At 39.7% G+C, this 20,438-nt stretch overlaps 1 protein-coding gene across 1 annotated transcript in view; it reads right to left on the reverse strand.

Moving 5' to 3' along the window:
• Positions 1-6,653: 6,653 nt before the first annotated feature.
• LOC138980226 (extracellular sulfatase Sulf-1-like) overlaps positions 6,654-20,438 on the reverse strand; it is a 63,577-nt gene continuing 49,792 nt past the window's right edge. Inside the window, exons 16-18 of the mRNA XM_070353065.1 lie at positions 13,268-13,410; positions 12,435-12,549; positions 6,654-8,192 (exon numbers count right to left, since the gene is read on the reverse strand). Of these exons, the coding sequence (XP_070209166.1) occupies positions 8,008-8,192; positions 12,435-12,549; positions 13,268-13,410 (443 nt within the window). The 3' untranslated portion in view covers positions 6,654-8,007. The remainder of the gene's footprint in view (positions 8,193-12,434; positions 12,550-13,267; positions 13,411-20,438) is intronic.

Genomic DNA, 20,438 nt, shown 5'->3' on the forward strand with positions numbered 1-20,438 from the left:
AACGGTTTAATCAGGCTAGCTACGCAAGAATTAAACACCATTGGAAAAGGTCGTTTGCACTGGTCCGTAAACAGCCATGGTCAGCCAATCGGATTGGCAGCTGCGTGGCCGCCATGTTTTCTCGCCAAGCGAGCAAGCCCAAAGCTACCTAGCATTCGAGGCGAGAATCCTAGCGTCACATGCGGCTAGATGTGCCCAAGAAACGGTACTTCCTCGCCCCACTCATCAATCTCGCCTGTAAGAAACGGAGGACTGGTGGTATATACCAGATTGTTGCAATTACTTGTTCTATCTTGTAGCTTATGCTTTATAACGTAAACATCCAAGAAGAAGTAAGCAAAAAAGAAACTTGACAGAAAGACAATTAGATAGGGAAAAGGGGGGACAAACGGACATACAGTTATCTAAAGTGTGTCTTTTTTAATTTTAGAAGACAACATCAGTCAAATAAAAATCATCAAGTGAATAGATTAATTACAAATTAAACTTGGAAACAAAAATCTGCAAACTGGTACAGCAATATAATGGAATCCAAAAAGTTTCCACTATTTGAAATAAGGCAAGAAACACTGAGTGGCAGTGGTGATAGACTCAATTAAAATTTACAACAACAAAAAAGTTAATACACGTACACGTGACTAATACACAACATCTTCAGACTGTCCAAGAAAATAAAACAGTACAATTAAGTTCTTAAAGGCACCGAAGCAGTCTTTGGTTAAATCAAATGCAGAAAAGAACAAAAAAGCGTAGTACATCTTTTCGATGTTTTGCAGTAACTCAACGTGGCAACTAAAATGGGACTCGAATGTTGTTCATGTTACGACCTCTCGTCAAGTTCGATGTCACAAAGTATTCACACACATTTCATCCCAAAAATCTGAATAAAACATAAACATATGAAAATATCATTCATGATACATACTTATATCACAACAAATTCTTATTAGTCAACTTGCAACAAATTTTTATTAGTCAATTGATTTTCTTTTTTTGTTGCAGTTTTTTTGTTAGTCAAACTAATACACACACAAATATATATGTAAAGGATTTTGTTATTGTTATTTCAAATGGTTATAGTCATTTAGCATTTAATTTTTTACGTCCAGGCTTTTACATAGGTTAAGATTATGCTTCCAAGGCCAAGAAGAAAAAATTCAATAGTTGCCTTTTCTCGACCAACCCTATTTTGTCATCGCGAGCCTATTTTTTTAATTTTTTTTATCCTTCAACAAAAAAGAATATGAAGAAAAAATTACAAAACTAATTTTTACAGACTTTACAAGGAAAGTTACTCTTCTCCGACATCCAGGTGACAATAAAAAGCCACATGCCTCTGTGTAAATAAAAAACAAACTACAATAATAAAAAATAAAAATACAATAAATGAATAAACGTAACTACCGACCTTGTGTGTTTTGGCCTTGTCAATGTCAGCAGAAACAATTTTTGTGTGTGTGTGGCCAAAGTGGACGCATATTCAACCGCCATAGCCTGTCTGCAAATCCTTGCAGAGTGGGAATTTCGTTGCAAATTAAATTCCCTGTTGCACACAGTGCCACAGGTGTAAGTTTGTTTGTTTGTTTGTTTGTTTGTTAGTTCGTTCATGGGCTGAAACTCCCACGGCTTTTACGTGTATGACCGTTTTTACACCGCCATTTAGGCAGCCATACGCCGTTTTCGGAGGAAGCATGCTGGGAATTTTCGTGTTTCTATAACCCACCGAACTCTGACATGGATCACAGGATCTTTTTCTTGCGCACTTGGTCTTGTGCTTGCGTGTACACACGGGGGTGTTCGGACACCGAGGAGAGTCTGCACACAAAGTTGACTCTGAGAAATAAATCTCTCGCCGAACGTGGGGACGAACTCACGCTGACAGCGGCCAACTGGATACAAATCCAGCGCGCTAGTGAGACTGAGCTACATCCCCGCCCCACGGATGTAAGTTAAATGGAATTAGTTCTGTAAAAAAAAAAAAAATCCCTCCCTGCACAGTGGATAACCATGCAGATTTTAAAAGAAAGATGCTCTTCTCCCATGTAAAAGCTTGACAGATATACAAAGATTTACATCATGATTTACATGCGTAAAAAGGTCTCTTGAGAAATCTGCACACAAGAATCTACCACTTTAAACCAATAAGTGATTTGATACAAATCTGTTTTGAAACATTTTTCAACATACACTTGCTCATGAATACAAAATCAGATTCTGATTCTCATTTTCAAAAGTAGTCATAATGTAAAAAAACCACTTTTCACACATACAAAATTCAGCAAATAATGTTTTGCTGCTTTCCTCCTCGCAATCATGATTCATGTCCTTTCAGAACCGACAGAAAGAATGATTTCACAGCTGTTGCAAACACTTTGAAATTAAAAGGATTACCCTGCAGGAAAATCACAGACTTGCATACAAAAGCAATGGCAAAAAAAGCTAGAACAGAGATCAAAATAAAATGACGATGTTATTGCCAATATAAGAGCAAAACTGGAAATGAAAAAATTATAAGTTCAAAAAAGAAAGTGTTCACAGCAAAACAGTATCTGACCCACACACAAAACCAAACAAACAACAAAACAAAAATACCCATACAAAAATGGCATGGACATTTTCTTTTAACCTCCAAAATCAGGGGACTCTTCAATGAAAACATGAGTTTGTTTATATAACACTATAACTAACACTAATATCAAAACAATTGTGACAACTTTTGTAAATTAAGGTGCAAAGCCAAATTTTTAAGATTTTAGCAACTTACCTCCGCAACTTTTTGTTTGTTTGCTTAACGCCCAGCCGACCACGAAGGGCCATATCAGGGCGGTGCTGCTTTGACATATAACGTGCGCCACACACAAGACAGAAGTCGCAGCACAGGCTTCATGTCTCACCCAGTCACATTATTCTGACACTGGACCAACCAGTCCTAGCACTAACCCCATATAATGCCAGACGCCAGGTGGAGCAGCCACTAGATTGCCAATTTGAAAGTCTTAGGTATGACCCGGCCGGGGTTCGAACCCACGACCTCCCGATCACGGGGTGGACGCCTTACCACTAGGCCAACCGTGCCGGTCCTCCGCAACTAACCAAATTAAAAATCAAAAGAAGGACCCTTTTTCTTGTGATCATATAAATTCAACAACATGGAGAAAAAAACACTTGCATACGAACAAACACCAAGCAAACACAAAAACAACTGACAAAAGAGAAAGCATAATTACTCAAAATAATAGAAATAATAGTCACTGACATTCTGTTCGCCTTTCGCAACTTGAGGTCAAATGAACGGATGCCAAGATAAGTTTTCTTAATTATTTGTGTGCTGTCCACGGCAAAGACAATTTTAATAAAGGTTAATTGAAATACTTGTGAATGTTCTGCTTTGTCTATAATTAAACTTCCATAAATTAACCTTTCTTGCTTTTTTGATTCAAAAGAAAAAGCATTTACACACTCGCCTACACACAAATATTAAGACAAAAACACACAAAAAATGTGGCTACAAGAAAAGTAAATAACAGACAGGTACAGAATGGCAAGCCACCCATGCTTATTGTAAGCTGAACACAAGCACAAAAAACAAAAATCTTTTTCCCAACATGAGGAAATTAAACGTATATACAAACTGTGGAGCACACATGGCAGAAACACTGACAACGTCAATGTAAGCTATAACAGAATATCTACAATATAATAATAATAATGATAATAATAATAAGGGTATTTATAGGGCGCAAATAGTTCTAAGCGCCTTACAATCCATATATATGTACAATATAACAAACAATATACCACTGCTTACATGTAAAATTACACGACTATAGATACAACAGTCTGTTGAACAAGCCAGAATGCGGAGCAATTGCGGTTTCTGATTAGATGTTCTTTAGCTTTGTGTAAATGTTGTAAAAACGTGACAATAATGCCAACGATGCAATGGTGAGTTGCATCAGAATAATTTATGAAGTGGCAGTGATGTGCAAAATGAATAAATGTAACCAAAGATATGATTAACGCATGATATCTTCTTCCCCTCTTCTTGTGAACATAAACCAGAACAGAAAGCTTAAACTGTTGTTGACCTTAACCTACCATTTCTAGTATTTTTCCAGTTTGTGTTTTTCCCAACTGCTCAGTCCTTGCGATTCTGTTTGTTTGTTTGTTTATTTGTTGCTTAACGTCCAGCCGACTACGCAGAGCCATATCAGGACAAGGAAGGGGGGGATGAAGGGGGCCACTTGTCAAGCGATTCCTGTTTACAAATGCACTAACCCATTACTTGTGTCCCAGCAGGCTTTAGTAAAACTAAATTAATACCTACTGGAAGATTACCAGTTTCCAGTATGTTAAAATAGGCTTAACCTATCTACTGCTGGACTTACATCAGAACACTAACAGATTAAACTATACATGAATCGCGAGACAAGCGGCAAGAGAAGAGATTTTTGGAAAAAATACAGGTGAATGAGCAAGAAGGCAGAAAAAAGAAAAGAATTCATGAAGAAAAAGAGAGCATGACAGGAAAGAGGAACCAAAAATCTACCTAACAGCAAACTAGAAAGCTCCTGCGGTTCCAAAAACAGGAGGGGCCTTTAATTTCATAACCGCAGTGCCCCACTGCGGGGTAAAAATGATGTAAATAATCTGCAATTATAATATAAAACACACAATTTAATCACATAGATAAAATTGAAAAAATGAAGGTCCTTAAATCTGAGGAAATAGCCTTGGTTTTTTGTTTTATGCTTCCATGTGATCATTTTACCTTGTAATACCTTGTATACCTTCAATACCTCAAAAATCTTTATAATCTTTGATTTGAAAGCACTTCTAGTTTTAAGAAAGAAAAAAAAGTGCGAGTCCATTTACATATTTCCTTGTATAGAAACAATTCAGAGACCCAATGTAAAAGAAAACATTTGAGTCACATGTTATTTTCAAATAAGTTATAACTTATGGGTACAGTAACATAAAAATAAATTACGCAATGTAGACAGCTCAGTATATGAATACATTTGCAAAAGTTTACCCTTTGAAAAATATAAAAGGATGTATAAAAAGAATCTTCACACGTACATTCTCAACTACACGTAACAAATCATTCTGAACACAGCACTCACCTTGTCTTATAAGACAGGCCTCTACACATAGACTATGTTATACAGTGGAAACCCCTTTTTCAGACCCCCCCCCCCCCTCCACAATTTAAGACTTCCTCCATTTCAAGACCTTGGTATAAGGGGCGGGGATGTAGCTCAGCCGATAGCGCGCTGGATTTGTATCCAGTTGGCCGCTGTCAGCGTGAGTTCGTCCCCACGTTCGGCGAGAGATTTATTTCTCAGAGTCAACTTTGTGTGCAGACTCTCCTCGGTGTCCGAACACCCCCGTGTGTACACGCAAGCACAAGATCAAGTGCGCACGGAAAAGAACCTGTAATCCATGTCAGAGTTCGGTGGGTTACAGAAACACGAAAATACCCAGCATGCCTCCCCCGAAATCGGCGTATATGCTGCCTGAATGGCGGGGCAAAAACAGTCATACACGTAAAAATCCACTCGTGCTAAAAACATGAGTGAACGTGGGAGTCTAAGCCCATGAACGAAGAAGAAGAAGAAGAAAGACTTTGCTTTTTCAGTTTTTTTGTTCATAAGCTCTGGGACTGGGTGGCCGAGTGGTAACGCACTTGTGCTCGGAAGGGAGAGGTTGCGAGTTCGACAATTTTCTCCCCCCTTTCCTAACCTAGGTGGTGGGTTCAAGTGCTAGTCTTTCGGATGAGACGAAAAACCGAGGTCCCTTCGTTGTACACTTACATTGGGGTGTGCACGTTAAAGATCCCACGATTGACAAAAGGGTCTTTCCTGGCAAAATTGTATAGGCATAGATAACAAAATGTCCACCAAAAATACCCGTGTGACTTGGAATAATAGGCGTGAAAAGTAGGATATGCGCCGAAATGGCTGCGATCTGCTGGTCGATGTGAATGCGTGATGTATTGTGTAAAAAATTCCATCTCACACGGCATGAATAGATCCCTGCGCCTTGAGTCCGAGTCTGCAGATACGCGCGATATAAGACTTCATATAACATAAATTCACCCCCATTTTAATACTCCCTCCTTTTTAAGACCTGATTTTCTCAGATTTTTGAAGGTCTTAAAAGGGGGGTTCCACTGTATCAAACTAAATAGTCTGGATTCTTTTGACTTGTGGCCAGCTATGCACTACTGAAGATCAAGTGCTAGAACTCTCTCTGTGCCACGCAGAATACATTTGATCAACTATAAGGCCAAAAAAAAAAAATAGGTCTGTTTACGGTAACATAGGCCCAAAAAATAGGGTCGCTAGGTCGGGATTGTTTTGTTTTTTTTCTGTTTTTTTCCTCCAAAAAACCATATTTTTACGTTATTTTGCCAAAAAAACAAGATTTTGTTTTTCTTTTTCCCAAATGCCAAAAAAAAAGTCTAGGGTCGCGCGAAAAAACTAGGGTCGGTCGGGTTACCGTAAACAGACCTATTTTTTTTTTTGGCCTAACAGACTTGTGATGATTTCTCTTCAGTTTCTCTCTGTGGGACCGTTTCTTTCACACTGTTTCATAGCTATTTTGAAGCCTTAGAAACCTTTATACTGTGAGTTATCAGGAAATGTTCCTTTGGTGTGTGTGTGCGTGTGTGTGCGTGTGCGTGTGTGTGTGTGTGTGTGTGTGTGTGTGTGTCTGTGTGTGTGTGTGTGTGTGTGTGTGTGTGTGTGTGTGTGTGTGTGTGTGTGCATGCGGAACTGCCCGCATGTGTGTGTGTCTGTGTGTTCTTTTATGATGGCATGGTTTGCAACGTGTTTACTATTTTCTAACTTGCTTGAAGTACAAAATCACATTCAAGTTAAAGCCAAACCACACAGAACTGCATGCGTTTCCTGCTAGTTCCAGATGTTTGGATTATTTGCGAGCAATTGGGACTGTAAAATGACAGGTCAGAAAGACGTAGAGCATACCTTGGAAAACATTTCTCCTCATTTTTACCATCAGATTACTTTTTTGCTCTTGCAAGAACTTTTTAAGCGACCTCTTTGACGAAACACGGCCTCAGGCTTACTCAAGTAAGCGACAGAGTCAGCAGCACAGCGAGAGATTTCCGACATTTTCTGAAACTTCAACAGCAAACGTTGAAATCCAGCCTCAGAACTTGTGTCTTGCATCTCCCTCTCTTGCATTGAAAACTGAAATTTCAGCCATTTCTTGAAACTTCAACAGCAAACGTTGAAATCCAGCCTCTGATGGTGTCTTGCACTTTAAACTGACATTTTAGCCAGTTCTCTCTTGCGTAAAACAGCCGGAAACTTTAACCATTTCCCAAGTCTCAGACCGTGCCTGCCATAACTCTCTCTAGGGTAAAGCATGTTCACTAGTTTCACTGCAGTCAGCGGTCCATCTTTCCATTTAATTACACACACTTAAAGTCTCTCGACTTCTCTCAGAGCCACATTGGCTCAAAGTCATAAGGCAAAGAGGCGACCGGAAGCCTTCCATTTTTGGCGTTAAGAAGTACAGACTTGAACATTCTACTTTTTTGTAAAAATGAAATAAAGTGTAGAAAGCGTTGTGATTTCTTTCATGAAGCCCAAGCAAAAACAGAGTAGCATGCGGTAGTGTCTCAAATCCAACATTTCTGGCGTTACGTTGACCAAACTACGTTCTGTCAAAATCAAATTTCACTAGATTCCACAAGCCTCTTTCTTGCTTTAAAGCACACAGCTGCCAACATAGAAATTGTAACCAGAGGACCTCCCAGCAACAGCGATATACACATGCACTGGACGGTCAAATCTGCCCACAACAAACAACTGTGAGCTTCAACACTCGGTCTTCTTGTTGCAATGGTCACTCCACACCACACAGTGTCACACATTTCTTTTTTTGAAAGAAACCAGGATCAGCCTTGCATTTCACAAATTTCTTGTGTTCATAAAAAAATCAATGTCAGCCTCACATTTTACAAATTTCTCGTGTTTAAAAGAAATCTGGATCAGCCTCCTCGAAAAAATCGTATTCGCCCTTTCCTGCTTCCTCTTCCTCATCGTACAAACCATGGGGGTCGTAATCATCATCATCGTAGTCATCTATATCTCCGTCATCACTACTATCGCCTTCTCCAGAGCTCCCTTCGTACCGGGTTGGTGTCTTTCTTAACTTGCCTGCAAATAAAAGCACCAAGAATCAGACATCTAAAAGACGCATGATCCACGGCTGTTCCTAGCTTGTGTTTTAATGCGAGTTAAAAATAGCCCAGCAGACGGATTAGTTTGGCTACCAACAGCTGCAGCCAACACACTGTTAAGCTCGCTTGCCTGTTAATCTCAGCTGCTTCCGCGCTATACTGGAAGATGCATAGCACTGAGAGAGCTACTAGCTGTGTTATCTCTACTGCTGTGGAGAAAGGATGGGTGCTAAAAATAGCCTGCAGCTGAAATAGCAGAAATGAAGCACTGGGAACAGCCCCATGAGTAGTTATTGTCCCTGATAGGTTTAGAGGCCTGTGAGGATGTAAAGAATAGTTCAGGCATGGGAATTGAAAATTGTAAAAAAGGCGGAAAATTTATAACTGAAGACGCGAAGCGTCAAGTCGACGGCGCAAAGCGCCTAGCCTTACTAGGGGGGTCCGGGGGCATGCCCCCCCGGAAAAAATTTTTCTCCAAAGAACCCAGATGGTGCAATCTGGTGTCATCTGAGCTCCAAGTTTGCCATTAAATTCTGTTTTTAGAATTAGAGTTTTTAGTACAAAAATGTACCAATTTTTGCTTTTTTGAAGAAAAAAAATATATACATGTATTAAAGTAGGTTGCGGCAGTCAAAATTTTGTTATGAATTGAGAGTGTATGTTTTGGTGTATCTTTAAAGAACAATAAAAAACAAGCAAAACACACAAAAAAGTAAGTGGATACCTTTATTAGTTCCTGAGATATTGGCATTTTAAGATGTACGCCGTCGCGATGCGATTTAAAACTGAAAAATAGGGCAACTTTAACAGCACAAAGCTACTACAAAGTAATTGCTCAGTCAATTCAGCTTATGAGAATCAGTTCTCAGCAACCAGGAATAGAAAGAAATCATTGTTCCAGCACTCTAGTCACATATTTGTTTTACCAGTAAGCATTGAAACTTTACGAAAAACAAAGCTGAAAACAAACCAAAACTGCCCGGGGGGGCAAGTTTAGGCCATCACAGATTTGAAATTATTGACACCAGATATCTGAAACTGTCAGATCTTCCAAACAAATATATATAGAACATGCCCAATTTTTTTCAAGACATTATTGGAATAACCTTTTGACTTATTAATTGCCAAAGTCAGGAAAAACATCAATTTGACCGGCGTCCGACCGGCAGTTCTACCAGGTACATATATGCAAAGCTTCATAACTTTTGAAATACTTGGAGTATATAAATGAAATTTTGAGACATGGCACATTCTACGTTTATCTACATTCTTGCATAATGTGGGATTGATAGCTTGAAAAATATGGAAACTAAGAATTTTTTTTTTATAAAAATATGAAAAAGAGTTGGCATGTTGCTGTCTGTACACAGATAAAAACTGTCATAACTTTTGAACGAATTGATGGATTTACCACAAATTTGAAAGCAAAGAAGAATCCAAGTTTACTATCAAGTTAAAGTACAATACTCCCTTGAATGGAACCCCTTCAGCACAAAGGACCCCCCCCACCCCCACCCCCTCCCCCCCCCCCCCAGTACATATATGCAAAGCTTCATAACTTTTGAAATACTTGGAGTATCTAAATGAAATTTTGAGACATAGCACATTCTACGTTTATCTACATTCTTGCAAAATGTGGGATTGGTAGCTTGAAAAATATGGAAACTAAGAAAAAAAAATCATAAAAATATGAAAAAGAGTTGGCATGTTGCTGTCTATACACACACAAAAACTGTCACAACTTTTGAACGAATTGATGGATTTACCACAAATTTGAAAGCAAAGAAGAATCCAAGTTTACTATCAAGTAAAAGTACAATACTCCCTTGAAAGGAACCCCTTCAGCACAAAGACCCCCCCCCCCCCCCCCAAAAGCTAGCCGGAAGCACAGTCATTTTATTTTGCAGCACATTTTCAATCACGTAGGCCTTAAAGGCACGATACGTTTGTCCCAAGTTGTGTGGTGCTTCCACGATGAACGCACGCCCTGAAGATGACGATGGGGCATGCCTTCTAAGTAAGGTCCAAGGCTGTCCGTGTCACACAGTGAAGAACTTGAAGACGCATCTTTCTTCGCATTTGTAGACACAAGCATGTACCGAAGTCTTGCAACAGGTACATCCGGAAACAGTTTGTTGAGAAACAGTGCAGCTTCATCATATGTTTTGTATCCTTGATCCCTCAACAGCAACGTCTGGAGTAGTAGTTGATCCCTGAGGACAACCGCAGGAAGCTGCCTTTTCCATTTGCCAGAAAAACAGCCTTCAGCTGTTCAAACACTTCACCCTCTGCACACACACAAAAAAAGCCATAAGTTGTAACAATATATACAGTGTGTGTGTCCTGATTCTTTCTGTGTCACTTTCAGGTTCACTGCCAAACAGTGACATTGCTTTTGAATGTGTCATTATAAATCTGTGCTTGCCTGAATAAAAAATTGTTGAAGAAAAATGTTAAAAAGATAATAACAAAAAAAAGTGACATTTTATTTATTTTTCTTATTTTCTTTTAAAAGTTTCATTATTTTGACTTCATTCAGTGAAAAGAATATTGTGCAGTCTATCTATTTGTTGCCATAACATTTTTATTTATTCACAGCGAAGCGTATCAATTCGTTAGTTCAAATGTATCACGTCGTACAACACAAAACAAGGTGCGGATCGGACGCATTATGGTGATTACCTCCCTTGACCGAACAGACGCTGTCGATTTGATCCAAATTACAACGTAATCCTACCACTACCTTTAAAAAATAAAATAAGACAACTCCAAAAGACTCTAATCTTTTGTGTTAGATGTGTATTTTTGTTATAATAATGTGTAAATCTTGGAAAAAGTCATTTTTATCGAACCGACCGCCACTTCCGGTCTGATGAAACTTCTTCGAACATCGTGTCCGCTAGCACTCGCTGAAAGTTTTGATTTCTGCAATACTTTTCCCAATATGTGCAAAATACTACAACAGATATCTTCCTACATCATTTTTCTAGCATAAACTGAAACAAAAATCCAGTAAACTTACCGATTCCACTTGAATTGTCCGTCACAATCGCATCCGCGGCGTCACTTTCTTCAGTCGCCATTTTGTGACTGGCGAATTCGAACATCGCGGACGGACCCTTCGTTTTGATTGGCTCGCTTGCCTTGGACACGTCATGAATACATTAACCTAGTACCTCATTCGAAAGGGTACGGATTCAGCTTCATTTTTCTTGAAGTTAGGATGCGTTTTAGGTGGATATTTTTGTCAGAATCGTTGAAAAATACTCAACTTTTGTAGAAAAATCTATTTTACGCCCATGCTTTTAATTGGAAGACAACTCTACTTTACATCATTAAAAACCTCATTCTTCCGTGAACACTTTGATACTAAATATAGGTGTGTAGGTCGCATGTCCAACACAAGCCAAGGCCGCGAAACAAGCACACGAAAATCTGTACACACAAAGGCTGCAAACATGGCGGTCCAAAATGCCGCGAGCAGCGCAACACATGGGTTTTTATTTTTATTGGCTTGAGGTACACATTTAATCAATTCAAACAAAACCAAGAGTATTGTAAAGATAAAAGATTGTTCTTCAATTTTATGTTTAGTAGGCAAACATTGGTGGATTAGTGACTGAGAAATCATTATCGAAAGAAGACCAAAAATAGATGATTTTACACATTGATGGTCAGTTATCAGGGGGTGTGCCGCAACCTAATTAAATATGGTTTACATTTGTAAAAAAATTGATCTGTTGAGACAAACAGGAAAATGTTACTTGTAACCCAATCTGTGCAATCTGGTTTACTTTCAAACATAAAAGTTCAATAACTGAGGCGGGCGGTAGCAGTGCGTGAACAAAGTACGGAAAGTTTTCGCGGGCTTTTGTGCAAAGGCCAAAGTAACCGGTGCTTTTTTTGTGTGCCTCCCCCCTTTATTTTTTCGGCGGATACTTTTGCATTTTCGGCGGAACAAAAAAAAAATTCGGCGGAAATCCGCCGTTCGGCGGACAATTCCCATGCCTGATAGTTAGTTAATTCATGAGATTCAAAATTCAAAAAAAAAAAGTTGTTCATATTATTTCTCAAATGTGTGTGTGTGTGTGTGTGTGTGCAGGTGTGTGTGTGTGTGTGTGTGTGCATGTATGTGCGTGGGTGCTTGCGTGAGTGTGTTTTGTCTGTCTGTCTGTCTTTCTGTACATGATAGCAACACCTTAATGCAAAAAATACTCACCTTTAAGGTTACGTAGGTTGCAATTCTCACGACCTTGACATACTTTCAACAAGGCCAACTCTTCATGGAGCTGCTGTAGAACACCATAATTCAGTTTCCTGGCGATGTTTTGCAGCTGAAAACACAGAAAACATTAAAAGGTAAGGTAGAAAGGTAAGTTAATGTCATAGTGTCATGTGAGGTTAACCTCATTGAAATTCAGGTTGTTTTCTCCCTGCTTCTCTTGGTTTTTGTCTGTTATTTCTACTTCATTGTATTCATTCACTAAATTTGTTCGTTCGCAAATTTAACAAGTCTGTTTTATTTTATTTTTCATTTATCTTTCTTTAACATTGGGAATACCCCTTTAAAAAAACTAATTTAAATCTCCCCAGTGCACCCCCACCCACTTGATTTTTCTCATATTTTGTTCAAAGCATTGGTAAATTTACCTCCATTTTAAGACTCCCTGCCTTTAGAAAGACACAATTTTCTTGGATTTTTGTAGGACTTAAAATGGGGGTTCCACTCAGGGCTAACACCCCAAAAAAGTGAAAAACCTGAAAGGCCAGTGTCTACGGCGGCGCCCCCCAGAAGCTGAGGCTTTTTTTAAAAAATTATTATCTTGTAGGGACAAAGAACAGCCTCTCCTGGTACCAAAATGTATTTTAATAAATTATAAAAAAAGCACACCTTTTGCCTCCATTAACCATCCAAATTAAAAAAAAATTTAAATAAAGTTTGCTTTAAGAAACCGGATTTTTTTGTTTTAAAAGTTTTCAAAAACCGGATATTCGTCGAGAATCGGAAAGGTGTTAGCCCTGTCCACTGTTTTCATTCTTGTTTCAGCTCACCTGGAAGGGGTCAGTAAGCATGTCGTAGTAGGCGATGAACAAGGTGATGTATTCACAGTACAGGAAGTCGTGGGTGGTATTCACAGTGCGCATGCACCAGTACGTGTTGTTGTTGGCGTTGGAGCAGAAGCAGAAAGGACCATCTGTACCACACACACAAAAATAAATAAATAACAGTACTGACTTGTTTCGTGAGTATCCCTTACTTTCATACGTGGGTACTTTCATTAAAGCTTATATAGCGCAGACCTGTTTACCCCCATAAGTGTTTTGGAGTAATGCTCAGCCCCAAAAATAGTAATCCTGGCACAAAAATAGTAATCATCCAGCATTCGTCGCCAATTACAACGCACATGACAACTGTTTCTGCGAAACGCAATCATGCACATATATCCATCATTCACAAACAAAACACATCAGTCAGTTTTTGTAGTCATCATAATTTCAAAGAAGATCACATCAAAAGCACGTGCATCACTGATTCTTTTTCTTTTGCTCGTAGTAGGCCTTTTTCAGTGTGTCAAGCGCTTCTCTACTGTACTTGCGCTTGCCGAATGAGTGAGGGCGAGACTTCACCACTAGAAGGCTCTCCAGCGTCTCATCAGACAGACATGATCTCTGGTCAGTCCTTTGCTTTTTCACCCCATTTTGCCATTGAAAAAAACAATGCCAAACATGTGAATTAATAAAAATTAAAAAAAACATTTTTATCATTTATGAAAATCGTAGTCTTGACACGGATAGCGGAATGGCGTATTTGTTGCAGAAAATCGTAATAAATTACGCCAAAATCGTAAGGGTAAACAGGTCTGATAGCGCGAACCACAGTAATCTATGCTCTCCACACTTTACATATTAACTACTAGATGATTACCCGCTTCGCCGGAAAGAAGTAGAGCCGAATACTCGGCCGTCGCCGGGGACCCGGCTTTGCCGGGTGTTTGCACGAAGGAAGGGAGATCTAAAAATAGTAACGTGCAGTGACCTTCTAAATATAGTAACGTACAAACGGGAATATCGATTGACGCCGGCGCACGAAGGAAGGGAGATCTAAAAATAGTAACGTGCAGTGAAAAACGAAAATCGGTTCAGCGCTGCGCGCTGAGAGCACGTGTTGAAATATCTCATCGATCAGGTTGTGTCCGGGGTCTCTGTCAATAAGCCCACCAAATTTGAAGCAGATCCATCGAGAACTTTGGCCGTGCATGGCGATCAATCACACACACACACACACACACACACACACACACACACAAGTCGTATATATATATATAGAAGATGTAAATTACAGAGTTAATATGTAAAGCACGGAGAACATAGTTCACTGTGGTTCACGCTATTTAAGATGTCATTATTATTATTATTTAAGTTATTGAGACATTCCAGTGCACTAAGGGATTTATAGAGCAAATCGAGAAAATTCATTATTGAACGAAGCGCATAGCGCTGAGTTCAATAATTATTTTCGAGATTTGCTCTATAAATCCCTTAGTGCACTGGGATTGTTTCAATAACAATATTGTCAGTACATGTACCGCCAGAGAAAAAAGAAGATTCAAAACGCACATTTTGCAACGCGCATTTGGATAGGTGTAACTGTGTGGTCAGGTTTGTGTCAGATCTACTTTTGTGTGGGCTGTCTCAAGTGTGTCGTGCTTTCGTCACACACAAACTCTTGTTTTAATTTCTGTTGGTAAATTCCAGTGTAGCGTTAAGCTAAAAAGTGACGATCTTTTATAGAGACCTCATTTAAACTCGGAGGAAGGACTGTGCTCTTAGTTATTTGCGATTCGAAACCTTCATCGAGCTTCGACAGATTGACTGTGCAGAGTGTTGCCCCTTGCCAAGGTCGACGGTAAGCACATTTTCAAAATAAATGTGGCATGTTTCTCGTGTGGTATCTTCACTCATCGGGGAGTCTGGTACTAAATATGAACGGTAAGAAGGCTCTGAACCCTACACGTATTATATCCCCATCGTTTTATCGTTCACATTAGCCCAACATGTTAATTTGCTGAGCGGGATTTATGTCGTCTGCTAGGCTATGGCAATCAAACCACTGCACTAAGTCTCATTTCAAAAACAAAAATTGCACTGAGTCTGCACGCATGAGGCAGGCTGGTAATAAGTCTTATATATGGTAAGAACGTTCTAAACTCTACACGTTTTTGATTCCGATTGTTCTTGCCTTGAAATAATAATTCGGAAAACATTCATTTACTGAACAGATGCAGTCGTATTTCAGTGTAGTCTGCTACGTGCTGACCTAGCTGCTACGTTATCGGAATAACACTTGTGTTTTCTGTTAGCTGCTGGGAATTGTATGTAACTAACTCATCATTTGGTAATGTGGATAATAAGCTACATGCCACTACCATGGCATAAGTATGAGAGGAATCTTCGCAAGTCGAAACTGAAAAATTAGACACAGCGGGTTCTATTTTTAGATCAGTGGCAACTGTGGCACAGGCACATGCAATCTGTCAGAAAAAAACTCACTTCTGCTTTAATTGAGAAGCAGGAAATTTATGGTCATAATCATTGGTATTGTGGAGAATATAAGCTACATGTCATTAATTAATTCTGAGGATGAGAGTACACTCTCGCTTAGGCAAAGGGCGGAAGAATACGCTCTGTGGAAAAGTTAGCGCACTCCAAGAGTGCGCTAACAGTTTTAGCGCATCGCCATTAGCCAATCAACTGGTTCACAACAGTCATGTGACACCAGTACTTACTGACAATTATTATTATTATTATCAAACATGGGTCACAACACAGAAAGGACCATCTGTACCGCGCACAGAAAATAAATAAATAAACTGTACTGATTTCTTTCCTGAGTAATTATAAGTTACTTTTATTCCCAAACATGGATCACAACACAGAAAGAACCTGGATCCCGGCCGTACGAAATGAACATATATGGCCAAATAAGAGACACATAAGAAACCTATAAGTATCTCAAATATGGATCACAACACAGAAAGCAGTGGGGCAGATAAAGGAAACAAGCAAAGAGGAGATAAATAATGGATACATTTTAAAAAAATCCATCTATTTAGTTAGTTAGTTAGTTAGCTGTTGCTTTTCGGGTCCAGCGGACCATAATAGGCCAAATCAGGACCCCAATCAATCTATAAAATATAGATAAATCAATCAATCTATATATATATACGACTTGTGTGTGTGTGTGTGTGTGTGTGTGTGTGTGTGTGTGTGTGTGTGTGTGTGTGTGTGTGTGTGTGTGTGTGTGTGTGTGTGTGTGTGTGTGTGTGTGTGTGTGTGTGTGTGTGTGTGTGTGTGTGTGTGTGTGTGTGTGTGTGTGTGTGTGTGTGTGTGTGTGTGTGTGTGTGTGTGTGTGTGTGTGTGTGTGTGTGTGTGTGTGTGTGTGTGTGTGTGTGTGTGTGTGTGTGTGTGTGTGTGTGTGTGTGTGTGTGTGTGTGTGTGTGTGTGTGTGTGTGTGTGTGTGTGTGTGTGTGTGTGTGTGTGTGTGTGTGTGTGTGTGTGTGTGTGTGTGTGTGTGTGTGTGTGTGTGTGTGTGTGTGTGTGTGTGTGTGTGTGTGTGTGTGTGTGTGTGTGTGTGTGTGTGTGTGTGTGTGTGTGTGTGTGTGTGTGTGTGTGTGTGTGTGTGTGTGTGTGTGTGTGTGTGTGTGTGTGTGTGTGTGTGTGTGTGTGTGTGTGTGTGTGTGTGTGTGTGTGTGTGTGTGTGTGTGTGTGTGTGTGTGTGTGTGTGTGTGTGTGTGTGTGTGTGTGTGTGTGTGTGTGTGTGTGTGTGTGTGTGTGTGTGTGTGTGTGTGTGTGTGTGTGTGTGTGTGTGTGTGTGTGTGTGTGTGTGTGTGTGTGTGTGTGTGTGTGTGTGTGTGTGTGTGTGTGTGTGTGTGTGTGTGTGTGTGTGTGTGTGTGTGTGTGTGTGTGTGTGTGTGTGTGTGTGTGTGTGTGTGTGTGTGTGTGTGTGTGTGTGTGTGTGTGTGTGTGTGTGTGTGTGTGTGTGTGTGTGTGTGTGTGTGTGTGTGTGTGTGTGTGTGTGTGTGTGTGTGTGTGTGTGTGTGTTCGCGATGCACAGCCAAAGTTCTCGATGGATCTGCTTCAAATTTGGTGGGCATATTCAGGTAGACCCCGGACACAACCTGGTCGATGAGAATTTTCAACACGAGCTCTCAGCGCGCAGCGCTGAACCGATTTTGATTTTTCTGTTCATCTTCCCAGATCCATTCCCAGTAACTCTTCCTTATCTTCTCCAGTGTTTTGCGTTTATCTCCCTTCCTTCGTGTGGCGTCAATCCATATTCCTGTTACTATTTTTAGTCCACAACGCTCAATCCATATTCCCGTCACTATTTTTAGAAGGTCACTGTCCACAACTGTCTTCCTTATCTTCTCCAGTGTTTTGCGCGTTTATCTCCTTTCCTTCGTGTGTCGGCTCTACCCGGCGAAGCGGGTAATCATCTAGTAAATCAATAAATGAACATAATTCAGTACTAAAATTTAAAAAAATCATAAATAAACTATTTACTAATAAAGAAAAAAAAGAAAGAAAGAAAGAAAGAAAGACAAAATTCATGAATCAACAAATCAATCAATAAATCAAGAACTAGATTGATTAAAAAAAATAAAAACATTAATAAATACACAAACAAACAAAAATGTTTCCACATTATCCGTTCTTTTTCACACACAGCTGTCCACAAAAGCTTGTTGAGATCTCGAATGGTGGTGATGGGGTGGGGGTGGTGGTGGGCAGGGCAGGGGAGGGGGGATGGGAGGCTGGCTGGGTGGTATCCTTCAAAACAAAAGGTAGGTGCTCCCATGTCTACTGCATGCAGTCCCAGCAGAAGATTTTGTCAGATTTTGTCTTAAAAACCTATTTTCTACGGACTAATGTGACAAGTATAGGGTATGTGCGTTAAAGTTAGCCTTATGCTAAATTACAGACATACCAGGCTAAAGAAAAAACAAGTCGCGTAAGGCGAAAATACAATATTTAGTCAAGTAGCTGTCGAACTCACAGAATGAAACTGAACGCAACGCAACGCAGCAAGACCGTATACTCGTAGCATCGTCACTCCACCGCCCGTGGCAAAGGCAGTGCACGTGGAATTGACAAGAAGAGCGGGGTATTCGTTGCGCTGAGAAGGATAGCACGCTTTTCTGTACCTCTCTTTGTTTTAACTTTCTGAGCGTGTTTTTAATCCAAACATATCATATCTATATGTTTTTGGAATCAGGAACCGACAAGGAATAAGATAAAAGTGTTTTTAAATTGATTTCGAAAAAAAAATTTTGATAATAATTTTTATATATTTAATTTTCAGAGCTTGTTTTTAATCCGAATATAACATATTTATATGTTTTTGGAATCAGCAAATGATGGAGAATAAGATAAACGTAAATTTGGATCGTTTTATAAATTTTTATTTTTTTTTACAATTTTCCGATTTTTAATGACCAAAGTCATTAATTAATTTTTAAGCCACCAAGCTGAAATGCAATACCGAACCCCGGGCTTCGTCGAAGAGTACTTGACCAAAATTTCAACCAATTTGGTTGAAAAATGAGGGCGTGACAGTGCCGCCTCAACTTTCACGAAAAGCCGGATATGACGTCATCAAAGACATTTATCAAAAAAATGAAAAAAACGTTCGGGGATTTCATACCCAGGAACTCTCATGTCAAATTTCATAAAGATCGGTCCAGTAGTTTAGTCTGAATCGCTCTACACACACACACACACACACACACACAGACACATACACCACGACCCTCGTTTCGATTCCCCCTCGATGTTAAAATATTTAGTCAAAACTTGACTAAATATAACTATCACACATGCCACTATGAACATATAATTGCCACTAAGAAAATTCTAAAAGCCTCTGCATGCAAGATCCAGCCCTTATTTCTTAGTGTGAGCACCCTCACTGATCGCTTTTCTTGCTTGGGAGACAACAAGAAGACGGTTCGTTTTTGTGCAAGCGTTTTTCAAGTTGTTGGAGGAAATTTCAGCTTCTGCGAACTGAGGTTAAAAAAGAAACTGGCATTTGATCAATAGTGAACAAATTTGTGATGACGACGTCGTAAAAGATGATCGTTAAAAGAAACATTTTCAGCCAAAGTTTACTTCAAATTCATCTAAAGTTAAAATATATTTCTCACAACCTCCTACTTGATGCAATCCCTGTGATATTGAAGAAATTTATTTTGATCTTCGAACTTCAAACCGAGCACAACGGCTGCCACTTTTGTTTTTCTAAGCGCTACTTCCAGCGGCTCTGCAAAAATGCTTTCAGCGCCCCACCGTGACCAAACTGTGGTCAAGTATTCCTAATGTGTGTCCACAAGAGACGCGCTGCTGCTACAATACATGCTGCGATGCGTGAAGCTTCAATCTCATACTTCTTATGACATCAACTAGGATTAGGATCAATTCTTATCTCACACTTCTAATGACATCAGCTAGGATTAGGATGCGTCTTATCTCACACTTCTAATGACATCAGCCAGGGAGGGTGAATTTGACCGGGGAGGCGAGGCAATCATGCTGAATAACAAGGAGGGTCTCTCACAGGTCCAAAAGGGAGGAGTTTTCCAGTGACAGTTGTCCATAAGCGCACACTCCATGCCAGCAGTGTAGCAGTAGGGGTAATTAAAGCGCTTGTGTTGCCGTAGCGATGGACACCCCCGGCCCACATCCCCACCCTCCTTCTCCTCAAACACTGAACAGACAGCAGTCAAAACACCTTGGTGAACGCTTTGTGAACACTCGCACACAACAAGGAACCAAACCCGATGAACAGTTGAACATGGATGCATATAGGGTATGAAGACTGCCTGGACGTCATTTTTCTGAACTTCTAATGCAGCAGAAACCCCATTTCAAGATGATATACAGTGGACTCCCAAACATTATCTTATATCATTCTAAGAGATTAGTCTCTACATCAAAAACAATCACACCCACTGAATTCGGGGATTCAGAAATTCATGAGTGATTCTTCCATCGGCCTTTATAGAATAATTAAAAAAAAGAAAAGTATAGGAAACAGCTTAGTCTAAGTACGGCAGAGCCCTTCAGTGGTTGTTGAAGCAAAAACGAACGAAAAGAAAAAAAGAGAAGAAAAAACTTGATTGACCTAGTAAGGAAGAGTCTTTCATTGGCGGTTTGTTTGTTTGTT

This window comes from Littorina saxatilis, linkage group LG11 (assembly GCF_037325665.1).
Source record: "Littorina saxatilis isolate snail1 linkage group LG11, US_GU_Lsax_2.0, whole genome shotgun sequence".
NCBI lineage: Eukaryota > Metazoa > Mollusca > Gastropoda > Littorinimorpha > Littorinidae > Littorina > Littorina saxatilis.